The sequence below is a fragment of the Ochlerotatus camptorhynchus genome, unplaced genomic scaffold (genome assembly GCF_037179485.1).
Source record: "Ochlerotatus camptorhynchus isolate MF236.1 unplaced genomic scaffold, CSIRO-AGI_Acam_v1.1 ptg000276l, whole genome shotgun sequence".
In the NCBI taxonomy this organism is placed as follows: domain Eukaryota; kingdom Metazoa; phylum Arthropoda; class Insecta; order Diptera; family Culicidae; genus Ochlerotatus; species Ochlerotatus camptorhynchus.
This window is the reverse complement of record NW_027040765.1, coordinates 1,589,175-1,602,811: the sequence shown is the minus strand read 5'-3', so window position 1 is coordinate 1,602,811 and position 13,637 is coordinate 1,589,175. Positions and strand designations below refer to the sequence as shown.

The following is a 13,637-nucleotide window of genomic DNA, read 5'->3' as shown; positions in this document are numbered from 1 at the left end:
GCTGTTTGACTGTATATTCAGGAACAACCTCTAATTGAATATACCAGAGGAACTCAGACCAGCAGTTCAATTATAGATCTAAATACTAAATATAGGTTCTAGAGTGGGCTTAAAAGAAAGAGGCAGTTAATCAGACCCCATTAGTATCCTTAATTCAAATAATGATGCAACTCGCACAAAACAAACTACAGAAGTCTATTCCAACAATGTTTCCCACCGGTTCCAACTCTTTCCGGCCGCTGATAGACCGATGCATTTCACATCACGAAAAGCTAGGTTTCTGGTCTGCCTTTTTCTTTCTTTATTTTTATTCGTAAATACAAACAAGGAACACTCAGATATTGTGGTAAAGGTTCGCCTCCTTTAGGAAGGTGATGAGGATGGCTGCTGCCGGAGACTCGTCGCCCAACAGCTTCCGAATGCTGATTGACTCCAAGCCGAAGGTCTTCCAACTCCGCGCAGTTCACGAGGATGTGCTCCATGGTGGCTGGCACTCCACACTCGGGAAAAAAATCCGTTCCCGAAAACGGGAACGGACCGTGAACTAAAAATCACGGCCAACTATCCAGAACAAAATTTTCTCAAATATACACCGTGAACTATGGTTCACGGCTGTGGTTCACGAATATGGGAACTCTTTTTTTCCCGTGCAGGTTTCGCAGGTCCTCCGGAACGGTGTTCCTCCGAAGTTGTGGAAGACTCTGCTGTGCCCGGTACCAGCCTTGACACCACTCGCTGTTCTCGTAGGTTTGGATCCTTCCAGGTTCCGGTGGTCGCCTTGATCTTCTGAAGATGGTGTGTCCTGTTGTTCCTCCACTCGGTGTCCCAGGCTCTCCGAATCGTCCGCTTGATCCACTTTTTGACATCTTGGAGCGGTATTTTGCATGTTTACCTGGATCCGGTGTGGCCTGAGCCAGCGAGGTGGTCGGCTATTACGTTCCCTTGGATCCCGCAGTGACCGGGTACTCACATGAATACTGTGTTGGGCGGCGCGTGCTTTACCGTTCCTTGGTCCACGGATGCTTCGGTGTTTCTGTTGTTAGGGCCAATATCAGGCTGTGTGAGTCAGTTACGACTAATATCGGCCGGTTGGCCGGTAACTTAACCGCGTGGAGAATGGCAGCTGCCTCAGCTGAGAACACCGAGCATTGGATCGGGAGCGATCTGCTCACAAGCAGACCATCTCCGGAGACCCCCATTCCCACTCCGTTCCTGGTGAGAGAGCCGTTGGTGTACCTAACTTCATAACCTTGGTAGTGCGCCCCGAGAGTTTCGACGCCTCGGTCTGCCTTTGAGGGCATTATAAAACACTAAAACACAGGACTTGCTCTATGACCGGCACAATCAGCACACCTGCGGCACACTGGCGGTACACTGACAAAAAAGATGACCTAAGATTGGTGTGCGGAGTGACCTACAATGGCAACACTTTATCAATTTATGGCAATACAAAGATTGCAATCAATTTGAAAATTCATTGGTGTGTGGCAACTATTTGAAAACATTGTGTCAAAAGAGTCTGAATTTGGTAATCCACAGGACTGTTACGGTTTTTGAAATTAAATGCTGATTTCATTATTCTTATTGTGCTAATCTCTTAACTACTACCATTCGAAATACATCTGAAATATTGAACAACTTCCCCAACTTTGTGGAATATTTTTTCGCCATTCTCGGTGAAGATTTTTTTAATACACCTGGCATCCCTACAGACCTGCGCTTTATCGAAAGCATTTTCGTTGTTCCAGCAGATATTTTAAGAAGAAACTAAATCCTTCTAGAAGGTGGCCCATTTTTGCTGTTTCCTAACAGTGTGAAAGTATTTGAACTGATTGGAAAACAGAATTCAAGAAAAACAAAACCCAAGCTCAAACTGAAACCCTGTCACGCTGCACACACTGATAAACCCTCCAGTAACAAAAAAGTCCCTTATCGGGGTGCTCTTACCCAATCTAGAAGTCCGAGGACAGATAACCCGCTCCGGTGCGGTGGTATAAATACCGAACACAACCTCTAATCTTGACCATTACTACGAATAGAACAGGCCAGAAGTGACCATATTTTTTATTGAATCAATCATCGCGTAACGAGAAGAAATCATAGTGGTTCTTACCTACGGACGGAACGACGTTTCAAATTAACCATCCAAGTAAACTGTGGATAGACACAGCGAGTGAGTGCAACGAACAGAGTGGAAGCGACTCACCAGACGAGAGCGAGCGATTGTGAGTTATTCACCGATCGTCGTGCAGAGAGCGTGAGTGATATCAATACCTCGGGTTCAAGCGAGTCAGTCCCATCGGCGGCAGCTCATTCGATTCCCGGACGTCGTCAGGTTGTGAAGTGTCGAGTGTTTAACTCTCCAGTGTGACCCCCCCCGTGTGTCACAACTACTAATAAGTGTGAAAGTGATTTTCATCAGTTTAAAAAAAAACGAGAATTATGTCGGCTAAAGTGCAGGAAAACGGAGAAATCGCCCAGACTGGCGAGAATCAGAGCAATCTGTTTGCGAGTCTACAATCACTGGACCGTATGCTCCAGTTGCCGGTCGTGGACGCAACCTGGCAGCAGACCCAAAATGTCTATGGACGCGTGAAAGGTAAGTGCCACTGACCCCCTCTACTGGATCTATTGATTTCGTGGGGGAACAATAGAAGCTTTATGTGCTGATTTCTTTGGGGAGCACGTTGTCCCTTTAAAAATGGCGTGCAAATGCTATGCATTGCACACTGGACTGACATGATACTGGCTTTTATATAATCAATTCATTTGACATTGAGGTCATCTGCTGTGCTCGCAAGTGTCCAGCAACTAGAATCCCGCACCGATCGTAGTAGACTGTGGTGGAGTTTAGGGGTGGCTAGGTTTTTGACTGGCCACGTGATTTGGCTCGGCAGGATGCGTTCTTCTTCTACGACGCAAATGAGCGATCTTGGGCGAGGTCAATCTTTTCCAATTTCTCTTCCAACTATTCGTCGTTCTGGAATCTTCCAGCCTACGTGACCGACTGCATATGTCGTCGTCTTCCATTCATTCCTCCATCTCGCATTCAAACGCAATCACTATCCCAACCTAATCGGCTTATTGAAGCGCTAAAGAGCGCTTGTTCAAATGGAATAGGGGAATGTGACAGCTTACAGTGGCACACAACAACACAAAAAAAGCAGTGCACCAACGTCAGCATGACTTGAACGAAAAATAAAACACACTCGATCAGGTGATTCCGACCGTTTGGAACGATTTCGATTTTGTGTTTTTATTTTCTGTAGAAGCAAATTTTTTTACACACTGTTTGGTGAAGGGGAGATTCCACTGAAGCGAGCAGGTAACTGGAGCCCAAACAAGAACCGCTAAAGAGTAGGTACGTGCAAGTTTACGGCGGAGAGAATGGTTTGCTGTGCTGCTTTTTTTTTTTAGTAGACAGGTGTGGTGGAATCCACTAGTTTTGGGGGTGGGGCGGGGGGTTGTTTGAGGCACGCGGACGAACCAAACAAACCGGAATAACATCTCCGCAGCGATCTTTGGACTCGCGACTCAGCCAACCGCGTCATCTTGGCAACCACTCACGCTCTGCGTCATGTTCGCATCGTATGATCATGTGGTAGGTTCTCCTCTGCCGCAGCAGGCAGGCAGAGCGAGAGAGCAAAAACACCCAACGAACTATAGGAAGGGTAGTGGTGAACAACGATGCGGATTATGTGCATTTACGTTGCGTGGTATTTACACGACATGCGGGTATCACCATCATCCATCGGCGTTGTACTTTGGACCTAATTTAGAGCCGCAGCCGACTCACTTATATGCTCGTCGTGCACGGTGATGATGCTGTTGCTGTTGGTTTCCTTTGGATCATAGCAGTCGTAGCAATGCGGGATGGAAGTTTTTAGTTACTGGATTTATTAGGGAGAGAGGGCACTATCAGGCGGAAGTTTCTGTGAAGGTGACATTCGTTTTGTTGGTCAATTGAAAGTGATAACGTCGGTGTTGATTTGGATGTTTTATTGGACATTTGGAGTAGGCCGATGCCTTGGCTACCGGGCAGGATGATAAGAGCATGTCTGCTCGTTGCTAGATTAGACATACTGAAAGTTGTCAACAGGACCAGTCGGTTGGAACCAGTTGATAAGTCTGACATGGTTGATTTTGATGTAATAGGAAGCTACTGCGTAGTACTTATTCAATTTATGGGTACTAGAGATCTAGATTTACGGAGACACAGCCAATTGAAATTGTAGATGCTCCTTGTAAGGCTTTATCCAATGACGCAGCAAGAATTCTTTGAATGCTGATGGAAGTAATTCGGCATATTTTTGGACAACAAATAACTGTCAAGTGTCTTGAGAGCGTTAGCAGATCGCTTAATTGATACGAAACATTACCTGTCCAGTAGATAAACAAACCTAAAATTAGAAGTGTTAAATGACTGTTCGTGAAATTGTTAGCATTGACAAGAATTAGCTCGGTTAAGTATTGTTACTTGTTCAATGAACACTTTCAAATTTCAATCGATTTGATCCACGCCAAATGACGAATCGGAAAAACTCGACCTTCTCCAATTTGCATGAAACAAGCATTATAAATTCAGTGTCAACATTTGAAAGAGACGCAATTGTTTTTATAAACATGAAAATAAATAACATTAACAGGTAACTGAATGTTTCCTCTACCAGCTAGCATTGTTAATTTGGAGGGGTGAGCTTTAATTCGTGAGAAATCGACGGCTATAGCCATTGTTTACAAATGCTATTACGCCGCTTTAGAATGTTGACACTGAATTGTTTGTTTTGGGAAATGATTCTTTTTTTTTCCAAAATTCGGACATTTGGGTCTTGTAAATTTTTCTAAAAAATATTCTTTTAGAGGCGTGCCCTAACGCTTGAAAATTTTACAAGATCCAAATTGGCCGAATTTTAGAAAAAATGTGCATTATTGCCCAAAACAAACAATTCAGTGTCAACATTTGAAGTAATATTAGAGGATTCCTTTCACGTTAGTTCTGTTAAACTCCAGATGAAACGTAAGGGATGATCCATAAATGACGTAGCATGGCATGCATCGTGAGTAAGATTCAAATGATATTTCCAACAGGATTCCAAGGTAATTCCAAAAGGAGAATTCCTGACTAAATGATTTGTAACGAGAACTCCGAGGTACTTGTGAGAAGAATTCCAAAAGAAGAAGGAGAATCCACTAAGAATTCATTGAGAATTTTGAGGATAGTACCAAACGAATTCTAAAAGTATTCCTAATGAAAATTTCAAATAAATTCCCAACAAAGTTTGAGGGTAAATTTCAAAGGAATACTCAAGAGAGTTTCAAAGCTATTCCCGAGGGGGACGTCACATCTAAATCTCAATTCTAGATGCTCGGAAATTCTGACACTAACAAATCAATCTACAAAAAATCTGTTTTTCATTTCTCGCGTCTACTTTTTGGAGGAAATCTCCAGAATCTTCATCAATCTTCATTCTATCCACTCAGCGTGCGCGCAGCTAACCACTCCAAAACAAAATCTTTCCTGCATCTTAGATAGAGTCGTCCCCCTCGGCTATTCCTGTAATACATTTTAAAGAGAAATCAATGAAGAGTTTCTAGGAAATTCTTGAAGAGCATTTGAATTTACGGGAGCAAAATTTAGAGGGAATTCTATGAGAATTTCAAGAGATGCTTAGTGAATACTGAGGAGAGTTTATATCAGGAAAATTTTGTGAAAATTCCTGGATACTACAGCGAACTTAATTAAGTACTTCAAGAGACCTGTAGAGTAAATCAAAGAGCTTTCTGAAGAAAATTTCTAGAGTATTATGGAGTAAATTGTAAGGGAATACCTGAAGGAGTTCTAAGACGAACTCTGAGGAAATTTTGAGATGATTCTAAGGAAATTATTGAGAAAATTCTAAAAGAAAATCTCTCAGAGGGTTTAGGCCAAGGAGATGGCACCCCTATCTCTACTAATATCAAGTAGCCTTAGCGAGCATAGTAGCGGGCCCACGTTCTGGGCCCGCTTAGATTGATATGTGATCACGTTTTTATGCTGACTACGAAAAGAAGGTGGCGTGTCAGGCCCTTGGTTTAGACATTTTACCGATCATAACAGTAGGAACAAATTTAAGGTTTTTGCAAGATTCAAAATGGCAGAATTTTAGCTCTAAAGTGAACGATTTCATGCAAATCTGGGCAGCTCGCATCCCATCGATTCGTCATTTGGTGTGGAACTGCCCGAAGGGACTTGCAAGAGTTTCACCAACAATCAATACGAAACTAACGATTTTAAATTGGCTCACCACTTTAGTAGCCTATTGGTCCCAAGCAAACGATTAACGTACCCTATTCTAGTTGAAATTCTATTACTACACTATGTTTGTTTTGATTCGCTATGAAAGTTTGACAGATAACATCAGGGGTGTGTGGATTCATGCAGAACATGCAGGGGTGAGTGAAATAGCTTGGGACAGCTTGGGACCGTTGTTCTGGTACTGAGTGAGTCAAAAAATAATAATGATTTTCTTCGGGACCCAGTGGTCTTAGAGTTACCTCTATGGTTTCACTGCTTATGGACTTAAGTGAATCAATTTGATGAGAATTACCAAGGAGCTCAGAATTCAAGGAAAGAATTGGTACGAAAACTTGGAGTGATATTAGAGGATTCCTTTCATGTTTGTTTGGGGCCTCCCTTACCTCAGTTGGTAAAGGCGCAGTTACAAAGCAACACCTTGCTGGACGTGGCTGGGTTCGATTCCCGGTCCGGTCTAGGGATGTTTCGGGTTGGAAGATTTCTCGACTTCCCTGGGCATAGAGTATGATTGTACTTGCACACAATTATACTAATGAAAAAATGTTGTTGAACTCCAGATTCTAGGCGAAACGTAAGGAGATTTCTAGGGTAGTCTGGAGTAGAATCCCAAGAATATCATGACTAGGATTCAAAAGAAATTTGCAATAGAATTCCGAAGAGAATTCTAAGGTAATTCCAAAGAGAATTCTGACTAAAATTGCAAGGAAATTTTGAGGATAATTCAAATTTATTTGTACGGAGAACCCAAGGTTCTTGTGAGTTGAATTCCAAGAGAAGAATGTTAATCCAAAAGAAATTTTGAAAAGAATTCAATGAAACATCTGAGTATAATTCCAAAGGATTTCTAAGGGAAATTTCCCACAGTAAAATAAAAAAAACTACTTAGGAGAGTTTTTAGGAGTTTCATTCCTGAAATATGTTTTAGTGAACAAAAAGGAGAGATTCTTGAGAATTCTGAGGATGATTTCAACAATTTTACGAGACTACTCCAAGAGAATTCTGTGTGGAATTTAGAGAATTTTCCGACGATAAAATTGGGAATTTTAGGAGAATAGTTAGTGAATTCGAGGAGAGCTTATTTCAGGAGAATTCTATAGGGAATTCCTGGGTAATACAAGGAGTCCAATTAATAATTTTAAGAGAATTTCAGAGTGAATCAAACAACCTTCTATTAAGAATTTCTAGATTTCAGGCACTTTGAATCCCAATTCATATGCTTTTCATTACATAAAAAACATAAAACGTTCCAATAATCTTGGAAAAATGCTCCTTTACAGCGTAGCTACTCTGATTTACTGTGTTGCCCGTTTTTTTTTAAGTCAGAGGAGCGGAGCAACGATCCAGCATTTAGAATAAACTTCTAAAATAATATTTTAAAGAAAAAGCTTCTAAAGAATATTCTTATAAAGATTCTAAAAGAAGCTTCTTAAGAAGATTTAAAAAGAAGCTTCTAAAAGAAGCTTCTTAAGAAGATTCCAAAAGAAGCTTCTTAAGAAGATTCTAAAAGAAGCTTCTTAAGAAAATTCTAAAATAAGCTTTTGAAGAAGATTCTGAAAGAAGCTTCTTAAGGATATTCTAAAATAAGCTTCATAAGAAGGTTCTAAAAGATGCTTCTTCAGAAGATTCTAAAAGAAGCTTCTTAAGAAAATTCTTAACGATGCTTCTTAAGAAGATTCTAATAGTAGCTTCTTAAGAAGATTCTAAACGAAGCTTCATAAGAAGATTCTAAACGAAGCTTCATAAGAAGGTTCTAAAAGAAGCTTCATAAGAAGGTTCTAAAAGATGCTTCTTCAGAAGGTTCTCGAAGAAGATTCTAAAAGATGCTTCTTCAGAAGATTCTAAAATATACTTCTTAAGAAAATTCCAAAAGATGATTCTTAAGAAGATTCTAAAAGAAGTTTCATAAGAAGGTTCTAAAAGATGCTTCTTCAGAAGATTCTAAAAGATGCTTTTGAAAAGATTCTAAAAGAAGCTTCATAAAAAGATTCAAAAAGATGCTTCTGAAGAAGATTCTAAAAGATGCTTCTGAAGAAGATTCTAAAAGAAGCTTCTTAAGAAGATTCTAACAGAAGCGTCTTAAGAAGATTCTAAAAGAAGCTTCTTAAGAAAATTCTAAATAAAGCGTCATAAGAAGATTCTGAATAAAGCTTCATAAGAAGGTTCTAAAAGATGCTTCTTCAGAAGATTCTAAAAGAAGCTTCTTAAGAAAATTCTTAAAGATGCTTCTTAAGAAGATTCTAATAGAAGCTTCTTAAGAAGATTCTAAACGAAGCTTCATAAGAAGGTTCTAAAAGAAGCTTCATAAGAAGGTTCTAAAAGATGCTTCTTCAGAAGGTTCTCGAAGAAAATTATAAAAGATGCTTCTTCAGAAGATTCTAAAATATACTTCTTAAGAAAATTCTAAAAGATGATTCTTAAGAAGATTCTAAAAGAAGTTTCATAAGAAGGTTCTAAAATATGCTTCTTCAGAAGATTCTAAAAGATGCTTCTTAAGAAGATTCTAAAAGAAGATTCTAAAAGAAGATTCTAAAAGAAGATTCTAAAAGAAGCGTTTTAAGAAGATTCTAAAAGAAGCTTCTTAAGAAAATTCTAAAATTTGCTTTTGAAAAAGATTCTAAAAGAAGCTTCATAAAAATATTCTAAAAGATGCTTCTTCAGAAGATTCTAAAGGAAGGTTCTTAAGAAGATTCTTTTTTTTTTCTTTATTTAACGTCGGTCTTTGTTCCGCAATCTAGTGCCAATCACCGACGGACATCGATTGCCATCCATTGACGGCAATCGAATGTGCAGGAAGGCAGCTTCCACACCTGCGTAGGATATTGCACCTATTCAACACACATGGGCCGGGACCAACGGCTTTACTTCCCTTCGGAAGACGTGACCAGAGATTTTTATGCCTCAGAAAAATCCCACCGACCTCGGCTGGGATTGAACCCAGACCCATCGGGGTGTTAGAAAGCAGTCACGCTTACCACTACACCACCGGCGCCGGCATTAAGAAGATTCTAAAAGATGCTTCTTAAGAAGATTCTTAAAGATGCTTCTTCAGAAGATTCTAAAAGAAGCTTCTTAAAGATGCTTCTTAAGAAGATTTTAAAAGAAGATTCTAAAAGAAGCTTCTTAAAAAGATTCTAAAAGAAGCTTCATAAGAAGGTTCTAAAAGAAACTTCTTCAGAAGGTTCTAAAAGATGCTTCTTCAGCAGATTCTGAAAGATGCATCTTAAGAAGATTCTAAAAGAATCTTCATAAGAAGGTTCTAAAGAAGCTTCTGAAGAAGATTCTAAAAGATGCTTCTTAAGAAGATTCTAAAAGAAGCTTCTTAAGAAGATTCTAAAAGAAGCTTCTTAAGAAAATTCTAAAATATGCTTTTGAAAGATTCTAAAAGAAGCTTCTTAAGAAGATTCTAAAATAAACTTCTTAAGAAGATTCTAAAATAAGTTTCATAAGAAAATTCTAAAATATGATTCTGAAGAAGATTCTAAAAGAAGCTTCTTAAGAAAATTCTAAAAAATGCTTTTGAAGAAGATTCTGAAAGAAGCTTCATAAGAAGGTTCTTAAAGATGCTTCTTCAGAAAATTCTAAAGGAAGCTTCTTAAGAAGATTCTAAAAGATGCTTCTTAAGAAGATTCTAAAAGATGCTTCTTCAGAAGATTCTAAAAGATGCTTCTACAGAAGATTCTAAAAGATGCTTCTTCAGAAGATTCTAAAAGAAGATTCTTAAAGATGCTTCTTAAGAAGATTTTAAAAGAAAATTCTAAAAGTAGCTTCATAAGAAGGTTCTAAAAGAAGCTTTTTAAGAAGATTCTAAAAGATGTTTCTTAAGAAGATTCTAAAAGACGCTTCTTAACAAGATTCTAAAAGAAGCTTCTGAAGCAGATTCTAAAACAAGCTTCTTAAGAAGATTTGAAAACAAGCTTTTTAAGAAAATTCTAAAAGAAGCTGCTGAAGAAGATTCTAGATTAGACGTCTGGCGGAATTTCTCATCATCTTAGACGGAATATTTCCCAGCGGGATTCTTAATAATCTTCTAGGTACGTTATACAAAAGAATCTAAAGTGAGATACATCGGAATCTTGGGTCTAATCGTTCTGAAATATTCGTCTGTTCCAACACAAACCAAGTCGAGATTTTTTGAAAATTTAAAGCGGGATACTGCTCTGGGAGTTCGAGAATAAAAACCAAGATGAGACACGTAAAAATCTCAGGTGAGATTTTCCTCGCGAGATCCAGCAAATTTAGGATGTGCCGCTTTGAAATTTCAGATGGGATATTTTGGAGTTCCAGAGAGTGGGTCCAATCGTTCGGAAATGTTTGTGTCTAGAAAATTTCCAGCAAGAGGCTCCGAGTCCAAGACGGGATTCTTTGAAATTTATGGCGAAATTCTGGAAATTTATTCCAGATGAGATACGCGAAAACCCCTAGTGGAATTTCTCAGGCGGGATATTCCGAGGACCAGCAAATATCTAATGAACCTCTTTGGAATATCAGGTGGGATATTATGGAGTTCCAGCTAGATGCTCAAATAATGGATTCAAAAGAACACCTTGTACCAGAATTCTGGATGGGTTGAATTTGAGCATATCCACAATCTTCAATCCTATTATGTCTCAAAACATTTCAAGGAAATCTCGTAATCTACACGACCGCACAGTTCAAAGTCACCCATTTCCACTCAAATCCCTCGAGATCATAAATAACATTTAAACTTTGATTGGTGCATTCCAAATATTGACCGAACCAACCAACAAACCCATCAGCTCGAATTGCCCTACGCGGCCTTCCCCACAGTGACACAGAATTCAGGCTGCAAATAGGCGCTTATCACGTCCGCCTGATAAGATTGCGACTTTCGCTCGACCGACCACGAATGACGCACTTCTAATGAAGCATCTTTTCCTCCTCGCTCGCCTCTTTCCAGATTACAACCCGCTGCTGAACTGGGCCTTCGGAACCGCCGAGGACGTAGTGCACCGTGCCGTCTGCATCTCCGCTCCGCTGGTGCACAAGTTCGACCGCCCACTGCAGCTGGTCGACCAGACTCTGGTCAAGGGCATCGACCGCCTGGAAGTCTCGGCTCCCATCATTAAGGAACAACCGCAGGAGATCTACAATCAGGCCAAGTGCAAGGTTCTGGACACGGTCAAACCCTACACCGAGAAGGTGTGCGAACTCCGACAGGCATCGCAGCAGAAGGCCGCCTCCCTCAAGGAACTGTCCTGGAAGAAGGCCAACGAAGTACTGGCCAGCCAGTACGGAAGCATTGCCGTGAACGGCGTCGACTCGACGGTAAAGGTGGCCGAACGCCTGCTGGACCTCTACTTCCCCAAGTGCGAAGGCGACGTCGAGGAGGATAATGGTGAGTTTTTCGCTTGGGAGCTCCCCGTATGATCCAAAATGCTAACGTCCAAATTTTCCCAACAGCTCCCATCTCGGCCAAGGACGATCCGGTGCTGCACACAGTTCAAACCGTCGGTCGCCTGTCGAACAAAGTTGCCCGCCGCGTCTACCGGACCGTATCGAAACAGGTCAAATCCCTCCGCAAGGAAGACGTCAAAGACTACGTCGCCACGCTCATTGCCGTTCTCCGCCTGACCCAGTACCTCAACTTCCTGAACGATAAACGACAACAGCAAGCCGTGGAAGATCAACCCACCTCTTCCAGCAGCACCTCCACCTCAACCTCCACCACCACCGCCGCCGCCTCTACCTCCAAAACATCGGACGTGGTTGCCACGACCAATAGCAGCAAGACGCTCCAACAGCAGCAAGAAGGTGGCGACGATCAGAAATCACAGTAGACGTGTGCCGGTACAAAATTGTACATCTATGTGCGTGTGAGTGTGCGGGTGTGCAAACCATAAGCGAACTGATTAACTAGTAGAATGTTAATGTAATCGTAACTATTTTTGCATTTTTTTCTGTCAAATGAAAAGCTAAATAATTGAATTGGGAAATGTTTCATCCTAAAGCTAATTCGGTGATGAAATGTACGTCGAATGTGTGAATCTTTCTGCGAGCATGTAACTGTGTGCGCGGGTATGTGTGAGTGTAGGACATCGTTTACTGTTAATATAGTACACCTAGGGAAGCGAAGATTGTCTAGTCCTGGAGCCTAATTTTTCCCAGGAATGTAGAGAAATTTCAAGAGAAGCTTATATTTTCCCAATTTTTGAAACAAACCTTATTTTTTTAAAAATGAGCTATATTATTGTTTACTCGTATGTTTATGATTATTTTTTTGTAAAAGTAAAACATGAAAAACATCAAAAACAATGTTTTTATGGTTTAAAATATCACAACAACCTTCCGCTTCTTGTCGAACCAATTGCATTCAGTTGAGTAACAGAGTCACAGCTTTACGTCAAAGGAGGGAAATGTGTTTTACCATCACTCTTTCTTATCAGTATCCACTCGAGTTGTGCACACTCTCTTCTTTGATGGATCGTCAAACAATGTGCTTTGTTTGAGTGGAATTGTACTTTGGAAGCCCGGGTGCGGGTATAATAATGTTAAAAGTAAACATAGCACAGCAGGCGGTTACGGTATTTTTTGCTCCCCGCCATCGATGACAATTTGGTACGAAAACAAAATTGTGTCCCTGATCTTAACGATAAAATTGACCGTTTAGCATCACTTCAGAGTCACGCCACAACTATGCGTGTCCGATAAGCCGCAGTGTCTACTACTGTGAGCCAAAGGAAAACAAACCTGCACAGGTTGGTAAACACCAACCGTCTGGAAGCGGAATTACGCTGCCTCACAAATTAAGCCACAGTCCCATTGATATGGAAAGCAGTCGCAACCGGCCAGCGGTTGCAAACGTCCTCCACAGTAATAAATTCTCTTCATTTCATTTAGAATAACAATATCAAGTGCGATGTGAAATTGAGATTGACACACATGTGACCGGGCGGTACCAAATACACACAAGCAACAGCACACAAGCAACAGCACACAAGTGGTGATAGCTTACACTTTGCCGAACAACGCTCGATCACGCCACTTTTGAACTTTGGAGTCGGCGAGTGCAAAACACCGACTCTGTCGTCGCCACTGAACTCGCGTTTGCCGGAATATGGAATTGACGTAGTGACGGCATCCAAGTTGGCCGCGATTTGCAATTAGCATTCACATTATTGACGACTACGTCGACGGCAACATTGGCTGGAACGGCTCATGTGACTTGGTGATGGCGGCTGCAAATATTTGCCGCACCGAAGGCACCGAGACTGCAACAAACTTTGCGGCGGTGCATTACGGTGTTTGCATTATCTATAGGTGTAGAAAGTCGGGGGAAAATGATTGCATTTAATATTGTACGAGCTTGACCAATGGGTGAAGA

At 40.8% G+C, this 13,637-nt stretch overlaps 1 protein-coding gene across 1 annotated transcript; it reads left to right on the top strand.

Annotated features, from left to right (window-relative positions):
- The first annotated feature begins 2,056 nt into the window (after positions 1 to 2,056).
- LOC135706220 (lipid storage droplets surface-binding protein 2-like) lies at positions 2,057 to 12,434 on the top strand. Its single transcript, XM_065227784.1, has 3 exons — positions 2,057 to 2,599; positions 11,214 to 11,651; positions 11,717 to 12,434. Exons 1-3 carry the CDS (start codon positions 2,443 to 2,445, stop codon positions 12,091 to 12,093), a joined length of 972 nt encoding a protein of 323 aa, XP_065083856.1. The 5' UTR covers positions 2,057 to 2,442; the 3' UTR covers positions 12,094 to 12,434.
- Positions 12,435 to 13,637: the final 1,203 nt, after the last annotated feature.